Genomic DNA, 21,256 nt, shown 5'->3' with positions numbered 1-21,256 from the left:
GTACCTTTATAGTTACGAAATATCTTGTCAAGTTTCATAGTGATGAGATTTATAATAAGACTTTTAGCAAGTATAAGAACAAGTTTCCTTACCTTTTTCTTAACTAATGCTTCTCTCTCTCTATCTCTTTTCTTCCATTCTTCTGCAAGAGCCTGCATGTGAGCCATTTCCTTCTTTTTCAGCTTTTAAAAGCAAAAAAGGAACAAAAACCCCAAACCAGAAAACCAAATAAAAACTGTTGGAAATACAATTCTAAAGGAGAGCGTACCAGCAGAATTAAGCCTTGGAGCAAAAGAATTAGAAACTAAGTTTTGTATACTGACTTATACAACTCAAGGTACGATGCTGACAGTGAAGAATATTTCTTACCCTTAAGTATAAAATGCAAAGTAAGCCCAAGTTTGAGAAAAATATCCTAACAACTTAGGACACTAAATTCTCAGTATCTTTTAAGAAGAAGTATATGACTGTAAGGACACCTACAACAACTTCAAGAGTAGAAACACTGCAATGGATTTTGACAGAGAATAAAGAAATGCAGTGTTAATACTTAACAGCAATTATTTGAATATTCTTCCCCTTACTTCATAAAAAGGGGAAATTGTGAAAGGGGTATTCTGTATTTCATACCTAGCACCTACTTCAGTCACTTCACAGAAAGTAATTAACTTTCTCCCTTAAGAGTATGGAAGATATAAAATATTAAAAATTTAGATGTACACAAATATGAGGAAAATTTAGTTCTTATTTGAAACAGTGGCAAAGTTTAAGAAAAATGCAGTCCATATTCCTCTTACCAATTCTGCTAAAGCTACTCTGGCAGACATGCAGTTTAGGAAATAAACAGAAAGAATAAAAACCTGATTTTCAAAAATGTCCTCTTGCATTTCCTTCCACATTTCTAACTCCAGTGCTGCTTTGTATTCAAGAGTTTCTCGAGGTTCTGAACAGTTTTCTGGGGCACGAGGCTGAGTGTGAGGGACATGCCGCTGTTGACCAGCACCTACACACTGATATAATAGTAGTGGATTTTTAACTGGAAACCTAACTTTTCAAAGAAGCATTCAAGGAAAAAAAGATAAGATTATGTAAAATTTACTTGAGAAGAATCTGACACCAGAACTTCTTGCATTTTCACAAGCCCGTAGTCTTCCAAAGTGATAGCATATGAAAGCTCTGCTATTCTGTTGCCTGACCTATAAATAGCAATAAAATGTTATTTAATGAAAACTGTGTTTAAAATACAGAAAGTGGACCTTAGAAATTTGATTAAGTCAGTTTAACGTATCAGTATAAAAAGAATGTTACACCAAGAGCAAAGCTAAAAAGGTATCAGCACAGCAAAATGCAGACCTGATTACATTTTGAGAATGCCATCTAGTGGTTATTAAGTTTTGTGCAAAACCAGATTTCATTTTAACAAACTTATTACAGGTGAAAGTGTGAACCTTAATGTACAGGGAGATCATAAAGTAACTCTCCACACAATCAGGCCATGCTAGCTTTCACACAAAAAAGTTAAAATAAAATTAGGGATCAATTTTCTCTCAATTTGGGAGGAGGGGGAATATCAGTCTTTGTCAGTAACCTGAAGTTTCCTGTGTCAAATATAGTGTGCTTTAATTATCTGTAGCGGTTTAAAACTGACCTCAGTCTTAATAGCAATTATATTTATTTCTACAGGCATAATCAAGTGCCATTGTCACACAGAAGATTAGGGTCTAGATACTTGCTAGCACAGTTCACATCTTCAACAAGGACATAGGAAAGAAGTAACTAAGTTAGGTTTCTTCATATACATAAAAAAGAATGTCACTTCTCTATGTAAATCAACATTTATCTTCACACAAAATATTAACTAATAACATAGCTCCTTCTGATGTACACAAGCTCAAAACCCTGCTACTATCACAAGGTATAACCCTGAAACAGGAAACCTCTCCACTCTATGGATATAACTGTCCTCCTAAATTTCACTGAAGTCACTTGCATCTAAAAGCATACCATGGACAAACAGTTTTAACTATTCGCTGGAATACCAGCAGCTTTTTCTAATTGTTAAGTAACTTAAGAAAGTGCTTCAATAAAAGAAATAAATAATTGGAAAAAATGTTATCTGTCTGTGAAGCTCACCCAAGATCAGGATTATATAAAGGTTTATTAGGATGACTCTGGTAGTGGTGTAGGGTTGCACAATATGCCTTTGGCAATTTAACTTTTAAACTCTTGGATGCCTTTTCCCACCCCCATATTGCAGTACTCTGCAGCCTGTTTACCTATTAAAAAAGCTAAACAGGAAGAGCTTGTCCTTTTTCAGGGAAATACTAAACAAACAATTATTCAAAACTTGCTACAGCATAAATATTTTTTAAAATAGTTTTACCCTTGTGCTGCTGTAACACTGACTGTTTCACTACAAGTCTGACGCCAGCATTGTTCACCATTACCACCCAAGAACCGCGTTTTTTCCGAAGCCAAAACATTTGAAAGCTGAAGTCTTGCCATGCCTAGAAGTAAGTCTTTAGCTGTTTTATCCTTGTGCCACAGTTCAACCAGCAGAGGTAATCTGAAACAAAGAAGTCATTTTAGCATCAGGCATCAACACAAGAGGAAACATTCCTATTCATCTGGGAAAGGGACCTCATGTTCTAAAAGTAACTTCACAAATCCATGATGGTCACAACTGTCAAACAATTTGATGGGTTTACTGCCTCTCACCCAGACGAATGAGACTGACTGGCTTTGTATCCTCTCCACCACCTATTTTTGGTCGGATTATCATTCCTTTCTCCAATTATTACAAAGGACAACACTGCAATGAAAGTGACTGACTGAATAATCCTAACAGACCTAGATCATCTTATTTTATAAATACCTATAAATAAGTTTTAGTCACTGCCACTCATAAATACATCTCCTTCACCTCTTCTTTCAAAATACCACTATTTTGATGATTCTTTATCCCACATCTTAATGAGTTATCAAAAGCTGGTGGGACTACTGGGAAAATACTGAACTCGGCTTCCTAGGTACTTGTGTTTTCAAAGATATATGATAGTCATAATGCATTGAAGAGAAAAATAAAAAGCTTATCTATTTATTTCATTTGAAGTAACGAATTGTTACAACTATGCTATCAACCTTGATTTTAACAACTTACAGCAATGGCACTTGTTTCTGTAAGCAGTGATCCCTGCATAAGTACTCAAGATACAAAAGCAAGAATTTTAGAGCTCCTGACTTTAAAAGTAAGTAATAGAAAAACTAGAAAAGCGGTGTATTAAGTATCTGCTGGCATTAGGCACTTGGATTCTTTACTAAATTCTCAAACTGATGATCTTAAGTAAAAAAATCTGAACTTGTGACTGCATTTAGAACAAAAGAATAGAAAAAGTGTAATTAAGATAAAAAGAATGCAAGTTACTACCTGAAGAATGTATCTTGAAGCTGATGAGGTATAGTTGCAAAGTCAAATGCACAGTAGGACTGTGGAAGGAAAACTTCCATGTTCTTTCTTACTTCTACAGGTGGGCTTGTCATAATAGGTGCTGCACTGCCAAAAAATGGATACGAGTACCTAACAAAAACAATAACAAAAATAATCAAACAATAATTTGATAGATAACTTTTTTCTTAAACCTTCTGCAACAAGAACACCAATTTAAACATCTTTCACCGAAGCACAACTTGTATTACAATTAGCAAAATTGACACAAATATATCCATTGATAGAATTTAGTTCTCAAATACTCCTGTTCTCATTTACTTCAGCACTGATCCAGCTTCATTTATATTTGCTGTTATTTTGACAAAAAAAGCTTTAATAACCGTATGTTCACAACCATATGAATTAATCTGTATATAACAATTGCAAAGTTTTAATTAAAGTGATCAGAGAAACAGAAGAAAGGAATATTAGATTGAGATATAGATTGCTACTTGAGAACATATATAACTATATTTACAACTAAGACTGGTCTAACACACAATAACTGGTAACTAAGTATACGTATCTGCAGTGTCAGCACCATTTGAAAATTTCAGTCACATTTGAAGAATTTAGTTTTTAATTCTCAGTTTAATTCACTAAAAGGAAAGCCAAGTCACTTTACCAGTATGATTTACAGTGTGGCCTGAAACTACTCTACTTCAACATATGATAATCTACAACAAAGGGAAGGCCAAGAACCCTTGAACTTTGCTTTGCTCAAATTGATGATGCCAGCTGTCAGCTAAGTTACTAATAAAATAAATGCTGCATCAAATGCTGCCACGTATAAAATTCCATTCTTCAACTGTTTGTGCAGAACTGTTTATAAAGAGCTTGTTTAGACTTGAATGAAATCATGCTCCAAATATACAGTGAAAATGCAATTTTTTTACCCTGCAACTTTTCTTAGCATTTATGTGTTTGGACGTTTATCCTCTTCAGTTTGTTGCTATATTCATCACTGACTATAAAAATTGAAGTGTATGAAACAGCAAAACCTACTTGTTGTCACTGTTTTGAAACAAATTAATTTTCAGAATATTATGTGAAAAAGCTTTTTTGACAAGATTCCACCCATTGTATGTTGTTTTCCACATACTATTTAATAATATAGCCTATACAAAAAACCATTAATGACGCAATCTATATTATTTCTGTTTTAAAATATTCTACTCTTACACCCCACCCCCACCTTTTCACCCTAGTTGAAACAAAGCTTAAGCTCCAACAATTGTTAATATGAACAGATTTCTTGGTGACCAGTTAAAACTGTATTGAACGAAACTCTGTCAGAATAACAAATGCAAAGCAGAGATACATCTCCACGACCACAATATTCAACCCTCTCAAATCAAATCACCGTTTAAAGATAGGTTCTCTTTAATATCTTTATCAATGATCTGGATGAGGGGATTGAGTGCACCCTCAGGAAGTTTGCAGATGACACTAAACTAGGTGGGCGTGTTGATCTGCTTGAGGGTAGGTTGGCTCTGCAGAGGGATCTGGACAGGCTGGACCGATGGGCTGAGACCAATGGTATGAGGTTCAACAAGGCCAAGTGCCAGGTCCTGCACTTGGTACACAACAACCCCATGCAGCGCTACAGGATTGGGGAAGAGTGGCTCGAAAGCAGCCCTGCAGAAAAGGACCTGGGGGTGTTGGTGGACAGCCAGCTGAATATGAGCCAGCAGTGTGCCCAGGTGGCCAAGAAGGCCAACAGCATCCTAGCCTGTATCAGGAACAGCATGGTGAGCCGGACTAGGGAAGTGATCATCCCCCTGTACTTGGCACTGGTGAGGCCCCACCTCGAGTACTGCGTTCAGTTTTGGGCCCCTCACTACAAGAGGGACATTGAGGTGTTGGAGCGTGTCCAGAGAAGGGCTACAAAGCTGATGAGGGGTCTGGAGGACAAACCTTAATGAGGAATGACTGAGGGAGCTGGGGTTGTTTAGCTTGGAGAAGAGGAGGCTGAAGGGAGAGCTTATCACCCTCTACCTGAAAGGAGGTTATAAAGAGATGGGGGCTAACCCCTTCTCCCTGGTGACAAGTGATAGGATGAGAGGAAACGGGTTCAAGTCACATCAGAGATGTTTAGATAGGGTATTAGGAAACATTTTTTCACTGAAAGGGTTATTAAACATTAGAATAGGCTGCCCAGGGAGGTGGTGGATTCACCATCCCTGGAGGTGTTTAAAAAAAAAAAAAAGGGTAGATGTGGTACTTAGGGACATGGTTTAGAAGTGGTTTTTGTCAGGGTAGGTTAATGGTTGGACTTGATGATCTTAAAGGTCCCTTCCAACCTCAGCAATTCTATGAATTCTGTGATTCATCACATGGCACCAAGAGGGCCCTAATGGAAACCAGAAGGCAAACTGAGAAGACTGCTACAAACCACTGAGTTCACATATGCCATCAATAAGTAATATTCCATGAGTAGGAATTTTTTTAAAAAAAAAAAAACAAACAACAAAATCATCCCCATATCTATGAACTCTTGATCCTAAACTCTAAGGAAAGCCTAAAACAAAACCAAAAAAATTAATAAAAGAAAGTTTCTGTCTTCACTGGCAATGCTAAAAAAAACAAACAAAAACAATCAAACCCCAACTTGCATACAGATACTTGTTTCAATACCCTTACTCGTAACTGGTTCTTCAACTTTTTAGTTTTTATTCCTCCAACTTAGCATTCATGTCCCAGCTAACATCTGCTTATTCTCCAAAAGTGCTCCCATACTTTTCTTTCATGATGACATCAGGAAAAAAATAATTTCTAAGCAATTGTTCCAAACTAGCACTGGTAGTTTTCTACTTTTGCTTCAGGCACAAAACTCATGTATCCAGAAAGCTTGCCTTTTTCGTACCTCCACAAATTAATGTAACAAAGGTGCTACTTCTCCCTAGTAAGCTTTGCTTGTATGCAAAGGCTATCAAAAAACTGTGATACGCTTCTCAGAATGATAACACATTTACTACACTGGCTCTTCACTGTAGGACTAGAATGTGCTTCTTCAGATTCAGTGCCATGCACAAACCAGGTGATCTGTCTCTTGCTAAAATACTTCAAGGAGTTCTTGGTGGAAACATGGAAAGCTACAGAAATCACTCCTTCAATCAGTTTCAGAGGCAGCCAGAAAGTAAATAAACAGGTAATCCTCCTTTTCCTCTAAGGACTGAATGATTATCTGCATCGTCTGAGCTTAGATATTCAAGTGAGATTTAATACAAATTACAGCAGAGATGAAGTGCTACATATTGTCTTTAATGCTGTAATGCTCAGAATTTTAGCAATGAGCCAGATGAACATTCCAAAGTATTTCACTACTGAAAATCAGCTCTGTAAAGGTAGGAGGCATCAGGCAGCATAGTGCCAGCAATCGTTCTGATTTTGAAGGTTTTGTATTGAAAAGAAAAATAGTTATTACCAAGAGTAATATCAACAAAAATAAATCATACCTTAAAATGCAATTTATTGGAAAACCAACTTCCAGACCACGTATACTTCGTAAGTCTATTGAAAAGCAAAAATGATGAGAGGCTGCTGGAATAACAATTTTCTGTGCTGACACAGGCTCAGAAGAACTGGATGCACCCGCAGGGTTAGGTTGAGATACAGCTACTGGACCATTATCAGCTGAAAACACAGAAGAGAAGTTGTACGCGCTTCTAGTAATTTGTTCTGCACAAAATAACAAAATATATTAAAGATAGGTATTGCATTTTAAATGCAAGTACAGATAGGTTGCTTCCCCCAAGACATTTCAGTTCCTTGTAATATAAGCTAGTACCACAAAAACCAGCCACTGTATTCAACTTACTGCTTCAAAAAAACTGCACTGAAAACCGCAATAAACTTTAAGTCTTAAAGATTTGGTAATATTCCTTTTTTTAATTAATCTTTAAAGCTATTAATCTTTAAAGCTATGTAAGTTTATCTCACTGAAGAAAAGTTTAGACTAAATCAAAGCTTTAAATTCTTCAGAAGGATGCCGTAAGACTTTGGTTTCAGCAGTTTGCATAATTGTTCCTAGCCAACTTCAGGGCATGCAGAAGAGGTGAGCTTACAAAAAAACCCCAATTAATAGTAACATACTTTGCTTTGAATTAACTAATCTCTTTAGTTTGTAACTGAAAAACAGAGCACCAGGTCAATTACAGTGCTCATGTAAGGTAGTATCAGCTATTGGTCCCAAGCTGCGGTTTAACTCTTGAAATAAATTAAAATGCTCTAGCTAGGTCTGTAAATCACATGTGCTTATGTCCTTTGATCAGAACCCACCTACTGTTACATCCATTTCATAATTTAGGAAGCAGAAGCTACAGTGAGTGCATATCCAATTGCATCCAGGATTCTCAAGTACTTACACTGGGACCCAATACTGTCTTGAAAGAGTAAAAGGTCAAACTACAAATTTTACAGACAGCATCAACAAAAGGTATCCTCCAAAAAGTGTTTAAGATAGTAAAGCAGAGAAAGAGGCAAAGAAACTGTCAGAGAAGAATTTGACTGCCGTTTGTAAGTGTTAGTTGTTCTGATCCTCTTTCTTCATAATTATCTAAAACGTTTCCATTTTTGTCATTTTAAAAAACACCAACATCATTGTTAGCATTGACTTTGTTGTTCTGCTTGGTTTTGAGTGTTTTATTTGCAGTAACAGTAATAATACAAAAAAACCCCTCAATACTACTTCAACATTGGCTAGTTACCACAACATAGGAATGAAGTAATTTTCATGATTCAGGCAAAATACGACTAGATTGCTTGCTGCAATTAAATGGCTGAATAGAAGTTTAAGGGTACCACTAACAATTGCATACAGCCTACTGTTAAAATTAAAGTTGCTATTATATTCAAATTTCATTCAATGTACTAAATTTGCTAAGTTTTGCATTACTGGAATTTTGCAGATCTGACACTAGAGGTGACTTCGCTCTGCTCTGTGATTTGAAAACTGGAAGCTCTTCAGTATACTGTTTGTTAGCCTCTTGGCAAGACTCAGCCACCAGCCCTGAAAGATAATGTGAAATGGCATGTTTTACATCTTACCAAACCAGAGAGTTATAAAATTATTATTAGTAGTAATAGAAAAGCAAAATCGTGGATTTCTTAACTGCAGATTCAAACAAGCTGCTGGGTACACAGTACTTTTTCTTGACACATTTCATATAAAGTACTCAATCCTTGCTTAGTTAAGATCAGTTAGGATTAAAAGGAAAGGTGGCTGAATTAGCAGACAAATCCTGAGACCACCTTCTAGGACACAGATTTTCCTATACAGAACTGGATGTCTTTAGGACCAATCTCAAAAGAAAAATAATACAAACACTATTAGAAAAAGAATCATTCTGCTTTATTCATAAGTCATCTCTTAAGAAGAATATGCCTGTTCAGTAATGTTCAGGAAACAAACATTCTTCTGAGCTTTACTCTATGATTAGTATAGTATTTCTCTCTCTCATCTCTGTTCCTCTTTCACTTCTCCTCAACCCAGTCCTCATCAAAAAACAAAACAAGGGAAGTCTTAGAAGGCTATGTGGGCTATCAAGTCCCTATAAAAGGATAATGTAAAAATAAACAACCTTAATGCTTGGTTTTGTTCAGCAATCTGTATGGTATGAACACTTGTTTTTACAATTTATTATCCACATAGTAAATACCTTATAAGTCTTAAAACCCCCACATTTCTTCTGCCTTTCCATTTAATAAACATGAATGTTAGGCCATTTCACCTCCTCACTGAGGAAGTAAGTTTCTTCATGGGTAGTGTACTGAACTCTCCCATTCTCAAATTCAGGGAATTCCACGCATTTCTGGAATTATTTTTCAAGCTGATGACGATCCACATCACTTGCAATCTACACACCACCAAATCCTCAAACTGGCTCTTCGAAGTGTTTTCAATAACCACCATACTCAAATGACAACACTTATTCTCCTCCTGTTACCTGTTCTATGTAACTAATTCTTACTTGCCTGAAATTTGTCACCACAAATGAGTAGTACATGATACAACACCACACTTGACAACTGGGGAAAAAAATTATACACCACATACCCTTTTTCTTTAGTCTCATGCCTTTTTCAAACTTCAGACTTTCCACTTCACTTTCAGTTGCTTCATCTTCTGTTGAAGAAGAGTGGTCAGCTTGAGAGAGGACATTCTGGGATCTCTGCTGGAAGCCCTCTGTTTTTCCACTAACAGGTGAAAGAACTTTCTCCTGTGGCTGTTTAGGTTCAGTTGGAGCATTTAAGGGAATCAAAGGCTGAATGAAGTGATATAGTTTTCTTATTGATCATGGTTTGCACTGAAAAATTCTGTTTACAACACTTTCATAGTTTGAGATGATTTTTCTGACATAGAAAAATGAAGCAATGAAAGGATTATTCATATAAAGCAACTTATTCTTTCAGGATTTCTTTTACAAACTTAACTGTCAAATAGGACTTAGAAATACTAGGGTTTTTTTCAACACGAAAACTGTGAAACAGTGTCTAAACCAACAAAAAATGGGGAAGCTGTACCTGGATGCTCAAGCTTTCCCTTTGCAGAACTACAGATACCCCAACAGTAGGAGCCATATCCAAAGGCAACTGTGGCAGTTTCTGTTTAGCTCTATTTGGTGGAACAAGGATGAAAGCTCCTTCTATTGCCACAGGGTGTTGATCGATCTCCACATTTCCTTTCTTCAGTAGTCCAGACAGGGGTATTTCAGTGCTTCCAAGGGACTGATCCCCACAGCAAAGATGGATCTGCATACATACAAAAGTGTTAGAAAGTAACTGGCACAAGCATTTCCACTTGAACTGTCTGTTCATCCTCTACTAAAGGTAGCATAAATACAACAGATCAAAATGATCATCCCTAGTCTAGTCCCTGCATGATGAAAACAAGTATTTTGAGCAGTAAAGAACAGCTATGAAATTTCACTATTGAGCAGGTAGGATTTGCCCAGTGCTAGGACAGTAGCAGATCACTGCACCGTCCTTCTAAGGGCCTGTCATATTATCCCTTCTGCAGGACAAATTCAATAGATTGCAGCTTCTAAACACAGCACAAATTCTTGCCCTTAATATACAGGCATATAAAATGCATGACTGCAACGTAAAGAAAAAAAACATTACTTGAAAGCCCAGTCTTTTTGCATATATTTAGACACCACTTAAATAGCAAGGATTTTTGGAATTAAGTAACTAAGTTGTTAATTCCTGGTAAGAATCATTATTATTTTTTCAAAACTTGACTCAACTTTTTCTTCCTACCGCAGTTTAATATTTATACACCTAAATAAGAGATGGATCTTAAAAAACCCTACACTCCACATAATGTTATTTTCCTTGCTGAAAGTTACTCTTTGAAACTCACACACCAACTTGCTCTTTTCCAAATAAGAGTCACTTCAGTTACGTTTTAGCATATCAGAACACTGCATTCTGGTCCTTAATATTTATTACACTTAATGAAGACTTTAATGCTAAAAGGTGTCAGCTGCCAATATACATACTTAGGTGTGTATATTGTGCTACCTAATCTGGTAGCACCTTTTATGACTAAAATCTTCATTTTTTGAAAAAATGTATTAACTACTAAATCCAGAATACAAATCTCTGACCTATAACCTAAATGTTAAGAAGCTGAATGAGAAGTCAGAGAAAGGAAACCGTAAATCAAGATGTGGATCTGACCTCATGAAAACTCTTCTTCAAAAGGTCATTCTTTAACATGATGAAAGCACACGTTTGTGTATATATTTATAATATATATTAAATACTTTGGTTCTGTTGAAATCTTATATTGTCTCAGATTTTTTGTCTCAACTTCAAATATTTTCCTAATGGCAGTTTTTGGGGAAACATATGCACTGCTGTGTTTGGAATTTCATCTTAGTCTCTGGTCTTGAAACATTCTTAAACTAACACGGATAACAAAACTAGAATGGCATGTACAAGTTTAAAGAAAAATAGCTTTGAAAGGGTCCAGATCCGAGACTTACTTTGTATAACTAACACTGTCTTATTTACCAGCTATGTTATTAGAAACCCCATGTCACCCTCAACCAAATAGTCTGTTGTTTGTCAACAAGTCAAGTTTGAACTAGACAGATTGCCATGAACAGTTTCAATACCACCCAATATTTAGAATCAGAGAATCACTTAGGTTGGAAAAGACCCTTAAGATCATTGCGTTCAACTGTAAACCTAACACTGCCAACTCCACCACTAAACAATGTCTCCCATTTAAAGGCATAAAGATGAGTAATATCCTGTAACAGCTCAAATATGACTATAGTGTGTTTAAAAACAGTATGTGGCTAAGGAGTGGGGAAAAAGCCAGACCACCCTTTTAATTCACAAAGGGTGCTGAGGATGGTGATTTTAGAACTTAGGCTAGAATGACCCGAGCAGCTGGAGTGGGTGAGGTTATCACAGGCAGCACAAAGCAAGACTGTAGGTTGCAGATGGTCTGACTGCAGAGCAGGTCCCAGAGCTCCTCAGAATGCGACATTAGCACTTTGGGAATACCGCGTTTCAGCAATATCTTTTATCATGACATGTAACCCAACTTACTACAGCAACTGCAATAAAGAGACTGCACTCTCTCCAAGCTGGGAAACTTGCTGCTAGGGTTTCCATCATATCAGCAAGAAAATCAACTTATATTTGAGATAAAATACCATAATACAACCTAGTTTTGTTCCAGTTTCAGCCTGAGCCACATTCTATTTCTTTTATTTTCATTATTTATTTTCATTCACATTTGAGAAGAAACAGCTTACCTGCAGTTTTGACTGTGCACAAAAATAACCCTGAAGGATATCAGCTGTGCTACGTATTCGAACTGAAGCTCTTTCAGGCTCAAAGTTTGGATTAATTAAATCAGTGAAAGGTTCGTTTGTGACATCATTTCCCAGTAATGAGTAGTAGAAAAAAAACTCAGGCTGTCGTTCCGGAAGCTTCATAGTACTGGGAACTAACTAAAAAAAAAGATGCAGAAAAGAAAAATGTATCTCTTTCATTAATGTACAGTTACTGTAATCCTTAAGCATTAGCTTGGAAATTAAAGAGCTTAAAGTGATCTCAAACTGCCAAGTAGCTGACCTAAATCCTAGCTTGCACTGCACACATAAAAGAAAGCTTCTATATTAATACTCGGATTGATTAAAAAGATATCTTACAAGCATACCAATAACTTGCAAAATGGGACTGTAACTGACATCATATATTCAATAATGTCAAGCACTGAACAAATATTCAGAAACAACCAGTGCCTCCACAAAATATTTATAGTGTAAATAAACAATGCAGATTAGATACCAAGTTATACAATAAAGACTGGAACAGCCAGCAACAGCTACTTCATGTTGTAGCCACTACAACTGTGAGTTCAATGTCTAAAAAGGCACAAGCTACTCCAGAGTGATCACGATAAATCTACTTCAAAAGGCCATATAATTCTGACATGGAAAATTATTTTCTCTGAAAAAAAAGATGACAAGACTGAGGAGAGTTTATCATACAATGTGAGTTACAGATCAATGAAAAAAAAAGGTCACACTGGCTTGGAGTTGTGACTTTTGCAGTAACTTGGGCCTACCTGTATTTTTAAAATCAGACAGTATGTATCAGTGTGGTACAGTACAATGTAAGCACAGCAGCCGAGGTCTAAAGCTAAAATAATCACATTAGCATGGCACTTCATCCAAGCTAATAAGTCCTTCCCTTAGGCAACTTATAAACCCTACTATTATGTACATCCTGCAAATGTAAAAGGTATTTCATCTCATTTGAACTTCAGCACATAGGCACATTGAAGACTCATATTATCCATACACGCACTTTTTATACTATATTGTAATATAAAATGTGTGCATTTCATAAAAGCGCATAATTTAAAGTAATGCAATTCTAGTGCTCCAAAAGAATTCTGATCTTTCATCTGTACTTTGACATGCAAGCACTACATAGAGTTTTAAAACTCAAATTAATGTATTCAGTATGGGACAAGGCTATTTATGGCAAGAAACTTTAAGACAATAAAAAAGTCCTAGCTAGATAAAAGGCACGGGAGGGCCAAAATACAGACCTAGGATAGTACTTAAAACCTACACATAGCAAGGAAACAAACCTGTTCCAACTGTGTGGCAAAAGCAATAGTTACAGACAAGACAAAGTAGTCTCTGCAATACTCTGCTGGTCCAATTTGATGATAGCCCTCTTCTTCATTCAAGACTGGTACAATACTTTTAGGGTCTAGTCCAGAAAGAAGGGCAGATGCTAAGAGATAAGAAAAAAATTAAGTAACTTATGACCTTATTAATTGCTGCAGGAATCTTCCATCTAACTGTAATTTACCTTTACTTATTGTACATGTGGAAAGAAAAAATTACCAATAGAGATCTTGATGCTTGATTCCAAAGCATTTCAACACAAAAAAGTCCCTAAGTAGCTTAGGTATAGCTACAAAAAAAATATTATGAAATCAATTTCTATTCAGCGGGCACAGATGTTATTTTGAACACTATGCTAGACAGAACGCTAGTGCATATTTTTACTTAATGTTACAGTGGATAACATTACAGTGACTGCAACTTTATTTCATTAGTTTAGAGTCTACCATGCTGTTTCTTTATTTTACTCATTAAAGGAAATGCAAGACAGTAACTGCATATGACAACCTGTTCAACTGTTGAAAGTAGTACAATGTCTCATTCCACTGACCTTTGGGATGTTTCATTTAAAAATTTTTTATCTGAAGTCCTCAGTGCATAAAACACTTTGTATTCTGGTTTATTCGCTTCTACTCTATGGTGCCAGTAACTCAATACATTTCAAAGCACCTCAGGTTACAGCAAATAGGAATAATAACACAGCACTTCTGCTGTGAACCAAAAGGTTCTACTTCAAACACTGGAAACTTTAGACCACTTAAGCCAGTGAAGCAAAAAAAAAAAAAAAAAAAAATCAAAGCATGAATCCCAAAAGGAAGACATCTCCATAACTGCCTGACTAGACTAGAACTGGGTAGTCTAGCTTTGTCATACCCAATGCTTGGAACATTAACTTTAAACCAGTGAAAATCTACATGTTTGTTTTCCTCCATTGCCTAAATATGATATTGACTATCTTGAGACAACAGAGGAAAGGGAAGGGAAAAGCTGGCAAACTTGTTTGCATCAATTATTCCACAGAAAGCATGAAGTGGAAGACAGTGCTGGGTGAAGGCAGAAGGGATTTCTCATATTTTTTGCCAGTGTAATGAAGGGTAGGAGAGCTTGCAGGCAGAAAGATCACAAGGGAAGCACAGGTTAACAAGTCATTTGCAGTAGTTCCTTGCCTCCTTTACAAACTTTACAGTACACAAAATTCCCTGTGCTTTGCTATGAACCTGAAAGCTAAGTGATTACACTGGAACTTCAATATTGCCTTAACCACCCTTGCAATACAGCCACATCCAAGCCTGGGCCAGAAACCCTGCAAAGCACTTACTGCCACTGACCACCTTGCTTTCACAAAACCACAGCCATAGATCATGATAAGCAGATGATGGAATTAGAATTAGGAAAAAGTTACCCCCACTGCAAGAACACAAAGTACTGTAAATAGGAGAAAATCCATTAGTTGTAAAAGAGGCTCAGTTTTTAGAAATGAAGTAGATAGACTTTTTGGTGGGGGTGAAGGGAGGTAAATCTGTTTGTTTTGTGGGGGTCTTTTTTAAAAATCAAGTTTCTAAGGGTTTGGGTTTGTTTTGTTGTTTCTTTTTTTTTTTTAAAAAGCCTACTAACTTGCATTAAAAAATCCCAGATAAAAAAAAGTCACTGAAAAGCACAGCACATAAATAAAAACATTTACTAGCATAATATTTGAATGCTAATAGATTTTTGACACATTTCACTAATTACTTTTGCAAAAAATATACAAGGAAGTCCAGAAGTGGAATGAGTCCCAACTGTAAATTTTAAGTAGATGTTACTATAAAAACTTATCAATACAACACTATTTAAGTTCCAAATGGTTTAAATTAGATTACAAACATCAGTAAAGGGGAGCAGCCTACCCAACAAATGAAATATTGCACTACTTTATAATTCCAAGCCCAAAATACTGAAGCTGCATCCTGTGAAGAAGCTCTTTTCTTATTTTTTTTATTACAGAACTTTCTAAAGCCCTGAAATATGAGTAAAATGTCCATAGGAGTAAACACTGAGTTCAAAGATGGTTGGTTTGCAACTCTGTCCACCTGAAAGGTCACGCAATTACCACATTAAAGCATCCTTGTAAAGTTATTACCACAAGGTACATTAATCAGCTGAAGAGAATTTGCATTGGAAATGCTATGAAATTTAAGTTCTCTAAAGACTCAAATCAACACATTTGCAACAAACGATATGTTCATCTGGCACAGGCACATTTTTAATTTAAAGCAAGTGATATTCTTATCATGTTACTTACCCTTCCCTTGTCTAGGGGGTGCCTCCTTTGCTTTAAAACCATCGACTAGTGCTTTTGAATCAGTTTCCAACACAACACCTACTTGTATTTCAGATTTAAATTTAGTGTACTTGTTACTAAGCAGAGGATACCATTTTGGTGCCTACATAATTGAAAACAAAATTAAAAACCAAAAGCATTTAAGAACTCAGGAAAATAATATAATATTGTTACAGGAAAATTAGACTTGCTCTAGCATTTCTACTTCATCTACTTTTTTCTTTCCAAAGGTTTGGTCTACTTTGAGTACACTATTATACTGAAAGATGCTATAGAATGATTCCTGGAAGACTACCTGAACTCTTTTACACTGATTTGTACAGTAAACAAATTAGGAAGAAAAATATACCATAAATCTTAGAAAAATTCTGAACTGAAAGTTCAGAGTAAGTGATATGGATCACAAATCCTTAAGAACACTAAGGTCCTGCTATGACCCATATCAGAGTTATGTTTTCATCATGCACAACACAGAATTTTGATTAATTAAATTCATATAAACATTTACATTTTATTTACTCTGTGCTGTATTAAGGAGCTAAAACTTCTGATCCCTTAACACACCTTCCACTGAGGCCCATTAAAAAAAAAAAAAATAAGACCTGATTTGATGAGGGAGACTCAAAGCAATTGCTTTGAAAATCTTTTCCAGGCAATTAAATCATGGAATTGCTTAAAAGTATTGCTTACAAGTGCTTCTCAAATTCAGAAGTGCAAAAGTATTTTCACTTTCCCATGCTCTTACAGAGTCAGGATGTTTTGTCCTCAAAAAACCAAAACACATAATCAACTAGGAGTCATACTCCAAAACAAGACTCGAAAGTTTTGCCTGTGCCTTAACTCAAATTCTACTACCTGTAACAGTATCATGTCAAAACATAAATTTTTAAAGCTTTATACCCCGTAAGATACCTGTTTCTTTTCCTGTACAGCCCTTAAATCAAGTACAATATAGCCTATATTCTCTTTAGCTGAAGATACAGGATCCAAAGCAAAACACCGGAGTTTGATAGGTGTACGCTGCAGCCTGAAAAAAACAATTCAGTTGAAATTCACAATGTGAGAGTTATCTATGCAATCAGTTCACAAAAATAATTCATAAGTTTCAAAGATACCAATGATACAAAGTGTATTTGTCACATAACTGGTTTTAGTGAGTAAGTGAGAAACTGAGTTTATATTGAACATCTAAAAATTCATCATTAAGTGGGAGAACGAACAAGTGGGTTAATTTGTAAGAGGAGTGTATTGGAGTCTCACATATCGTCAAGTGCTATATATATTAGAGACAAATAAATTCAATCTTATCCACATACAAGAAATAAGCACTGTACCTCACATGAAACTGGGATTTCACTTGTGAGGGTATATTAAAAATAGGACTTATGCAAAAGATTTTTGTGCAAAGCACTTAATACTTCAAGGCATAGATAAGGTGTCTAGCATAAGGTACATGTAGTCTTTTTTCTCTCAAAGATAATATGGCCTTTTTAACATCTTTGAAAATATGGAGGTAATATCATCTGTCAGTCAAAACCAAATTACAGCTATGGAAACCTTATTTAATTTCTCAGCTCTTCTATTTGACATTTTAAACATATTTTATGTAAGCTTTTCAGGCTTGAAGTTAAGTTAATTCTGCATCACAGTATGCACAAAAAAGCTTGAATCCGATGCTTGAACTATAGCATTACTAATTTGCTTTAAACTCTTGAGTTTTTTTCAGTAGTGTAAAAACATACCCTTTAGAATTTTGAAACATCACTTGTCTTGCCACATACTACTTTTGTTTGTTGTGGCAACATTATGGTAGATCAGTGTACAGCTAAATGTTTCTAAAAAAAATTCAGATGACAGTAACACAAAAATTGTATTTCAGTAGCTGTACAGACAAGAAAATTAAGTTTTATCTCCAAAATAGACTTAACTTTCTAACGTTACCTGTGCTGATGAAGTGCTTTCCTATCAAGTTCCCAAGCCAATTCTGTAGCAAATTCTGGCTGATCAGTATGCTCTACAGGATCCGTAGCCAACTGTTCACCATCAAACTTTGCTTCAACTACAAGCACATGTTTGGGTCGTTTTGGAAAATAGCGCCCTGCAAAAGAATGTAATTGCCACATGCTATCACTAAAAAAGAAGTAAGAGCTCAGATGTACACCACAAATCAACTACATAAATATACTTTTTTTCTGTATCCTAACTGTGCTAAAGCTAAATCCCACATATTAAAAAAAAAGTATTCCCACTATGCAGAAATAAGAAAGATGAACATACCATGAAACAGACTATTTGTGAAGCACCCAGAAACAGCAAGACATGAAGTAACAAAGAACAGCAAGAGAAAGAAACTAGACAACTAGCATGATTTATTTTTGAGAAATCTATGACTGGGAATAGATCAAGTGAACAGGTTAGAGACAGAGATTGAATGTTTTGCCGCTACTGAAGATTTTATCACTATCCCACATTAAAGCAGCAAAACACAATATAATGAAAGCCATGAAAGGCATTTTTCCAGTTACCTGTTATTGAGAAAAAAAATAAAAATCATTACTAGATTAGGAGAGTGCCTAAAGCTGTACAGGATTTTTCCTGGGTTCAACATCATCCCATATTCTGATTAGTAATTTAAATGAACAAAATGAAGTAAGCACTTCTAAAATTTACATGTGTCACAGTGCTGGGAGGGTCTAATGCATGTCAGAAAACAGGATCTTTAAAGTTACCTTGGCAAACGACATAAATGGACAGAGATAATAGGATTTACTTGGCAAATAGAACACACTAGGCCAAAAAAACCCCACAACCAAACAACCCGAAAGAGAAATAAACACCAAAGCAAATGAAACCCTTACACTCACACACTACCGATTAGCTAGGTATTCAACACTATAAAAATAGCTTACAGTGTATTGACAACAGGGGACAGAAACATCAGAATACTATTTTAGGAGGGGCAGACACATGAAGCGATCCTGAACATCGCAAGACACCGGCTGGACCCCAACGTTTTGGTCCAGATCTTTACTGAAATGCGGCCTCTCTCGCCTCCCTTCTGTTTACCTTCCAGGACGGAGACGACGATCAGCAGCCGATCGGCGGCTCGGGAGACCATCTCCCCGCTCCGCCCAGGCACCGCGAAGGGCAGCCGCTCCCACGGCGGAGCGGAGGGAGCAAGGGGAACCCCGCCAACCCTCCCGTGCTGCCGCCGCTCGCCGCCCCTTTACCGCCTCAGCAGCCTTTAAAAGCCAACGGCCGCCCGGCGCCGCACTTCCGCCTAGCAACGTCGACCCCGCCCGCCACACGCCGGTACGCTTCCGGCGCGGGACGACACCGCCCCGCCCTATGGCCCCCTGGCCGCACTAGCCACGCCACTGCATCACAGGCCACGCCTCCCGGTCGCCTTCCGCGGCCGCGGGTGCAGCGGCCTGAGCCGCGCGCGGCGACGCCTCCGCCCCACTCCCGCCCCGCCCAGAGCTACGTCAGCTTCATTGCGTCAACTACCCGTTTTCCGGGTGGGAAATGGGGTGTTTCGGGCTGAAAGGCTGGAGCTCAACCCGTAACTCCTGTGGGGGGCTCCGCGCCTTGGCGTCGGCACGGCCGCGGAACCGGGCGGGGAGTTGTCGAACGCGCTTGGTGCGCGGCGTAGACCCAAGGAAAACTAGTCGAAAAATCTAATATTCGTAAATACAAAGTACAAGTATGGCATTGCAGCCTTCCCAGGCACTTTGCATTGCCAGTCGACACCTACCAGCTGCTTTAAAGACATCCGGGCTATTGAAATGGCGGAACTTCATTGTTTTTTTTCCCCACTGTGGTGAGCAGCAGGGCAGAACAACCTCACAGAATCACAGAACGGTAGGGTTGGAAGGGACCTCTGGAGATCATCTAGTCCAGCCCCCCTGCCAGAGCAGGGTCACCTAGAGCAGGTGGCACAGGAACGCGTCCAGGGGGGTTTGGAATGTCTCCAGAGACGGAGACTCCACCACCTCTCTGGGCAGCCTGTTCCAGTGCTCTGCCACCCTCAGAGTAAAGAAGTTCCTCATGTTTAGATGGAACTTCCTATGTTCAAGTTTGTGCCTGTTTGCTCTTGTCCTGTCACCGGGCACCGCTGAAAAGAGCCTGGCCCCATCCTCCTGACACCTACCCTTTAAGTATTTATAAGCGTTGATAAGGTACCCCCTCAGTCTTCTTTTTTCCAGTCTAAAAAGACCCAAGTCCCTCAGCCTTTCCTCCTAAGAGAGATGTTCCAGTCCCCTGATCATCTTGGTAGCCCTTTGCTGCACCGTCTCCAGCAGTTCCTGTCCTCCTTGAACCGGGGAGCCCAGAACTGGACACAGTATCAATATCATTCTTGCAAAATGGAGCTTTATTTTGCTTAGATGAGTTTTTAATGTATTTGTTCTGGTCTGAGCGACACGGGACTAATTTCTAATGCGTGGGAATACTGTACTTTTAGAAGAACGTAGTGTCTGAATTTGTGAAAATATTTACTTTATAGCCAGGTATGGTAGGTGGGTTTTGATGTCTCCATGTCCTGAGCCTTGCCAGGTGCAGCGATGAGGAGGAGCGAGACCCGGGCACTTGACCCAGGCTGGCCAACAGGATTACTTCGTGCCTTTAATGTCACATTCTATATAAATTAGAAACTCTGCTGAGAAGTTCTCTCTCCTTTGATGGCTGCCATTCCGAGAACTCCTTGCCCTGGTGCCGGACCCCTGAGCCCTTCCCTTCTTCCCAAAGCTGTTGCACTCGCAGTGTCCTGCTGGGAGTGCACAGCTTCCTGCTGACATAATTGGCTGAGTGTAATCTTTGTGTATTTTATATTGGTATCAGGATCAATATTGTTTCTTTAGTATTATTGAAGTTAATTATCTAGTCTTACTCTATTAAATTTGTTTCTATTTCAACCCTTGGGTTTCCTTATTTTTTTTTCTGATTCCCCTTCCCGGGTGGGGAAGGGTCATCAGGTGATATAATAATTGTCTGAACGACAATAAATTGTTGCAGGTTTCTCAAACCATAAAAGTATTCTCTCTTCCCTATGAAGTAAATAATCGGTTAACCAATAATACCAGGAATTAGTGTCCCCTGGCACCCCAAATTGCATGTATGCCTTGACTGTGAGCCAAAAGAAACCTTTTTTATGTTTACAATCTTTCGTTTATTAGATAGTCTAGCAAAAACTTTGTGCTGACATAAAATCCTTGTGTTTTAGTAACACACATATTCCGGAAAGATACTGAGTCACTATTTGCAAACATCAGGAGAGGGAGA

General features: G+C 37.6%; 1 protein-coding gene across 6 annotated transcripts in view; it reads right to left on the bottom strand.

Moving 5' to 3' along the window:
- The window catches only part of CEP120 (centrosomal protein 120), a 40,446-nt gene extending 21,162 nt beyond the window's left edge, over positions 1 to 19,284 (bottom strand). The window contains exons 1-15 of one of the 6 annotated variants that reach the window (XM_074570322.1): positions 19,043 to 19,284; positions 17,918 to 18,074; positions 16,889 to 17,003; positions 15,938 to 16,079; positions 13,614 to 13,762; positions 12,265 to 12,462; positions 10,013 to 10,240; positions 9,546 to 9,753; positions 8,385 to 8,498; positions 6,946 to 7,123; positions 3,428 to 3,577; positions 2,384 to 2,566; positions 1,100 to 1,196; positions 861 to 1,010; positions 93 to 182 (exon numbers count right to left, since the gene is read on the bottom strand). In XM_074570322.1, the coding sequence (XP_074426423.1) occupies positions 93 to 182; positions 861 to 1,010; positions 1,100 to 1,196; positions 2,384 to 2,566; positions 3,428 to 3,577; positions 6,946 to 7,123; positions 8,385 to 8,498; positions 9,546 to 9,753; positions 10,013 to 10,240; positions 12,265 to 12,462; positions 13,614 to 13,762; positions 15,938 to 16,079; positions 16,889 to 17,003; positions 17,918 to 18,074; positions 19,043 to 19,094 (2,211 nt within the window). In that variant the 5' untranslated portion in view covers positions 19,095 to 19,284. Of the gene's footprint in view, positions 1 to 92; positions 183 to 860; positions 1,011 to 1,099; positions 1,197 to 2,383; positions 2,567 to 3,427; positions 3,578 to 6,945; positions 7,124 to 8,384; positions 8,499 to 9,545; positions 9,754 to 10,012; positions 10,241 to 12,264; positions 12,463 to 13,613; positions 13,763 to 15,937; positions 16,080 to 16,888; positions 17,004 to 17,917; positions 18,075 to 19,042 lie in introns of those variants that run through there. The other 5 variants (XM_074570323.1, XM_074570324.1, XM_074570325.1 and 2 more) reach the window with 5 other exon arrangements.
- Between the last annotated feature and the right edge of the window lie 1,972 nt (positions 19,285 to 21,256).

The sequence above is a fragment of the Larus michahellis genome, chromosome Z (assembly GCF_964199755.1).
Source record: "Larus michahellis chromosome Z, bLarMic1.1, whole genome shotgun sequence".
Classification (NCBI taxonomy): Eukaryota; Metazoa; Chordata; class Aves; order Charadriiformes; family Laridae; genus Larus; species Larus michahellis.
The sequence above is the reverse complement of the archived record's forward strand: the minus strand, read 5'-3'. Positions and strand labels throughout refer to the sequence as shown.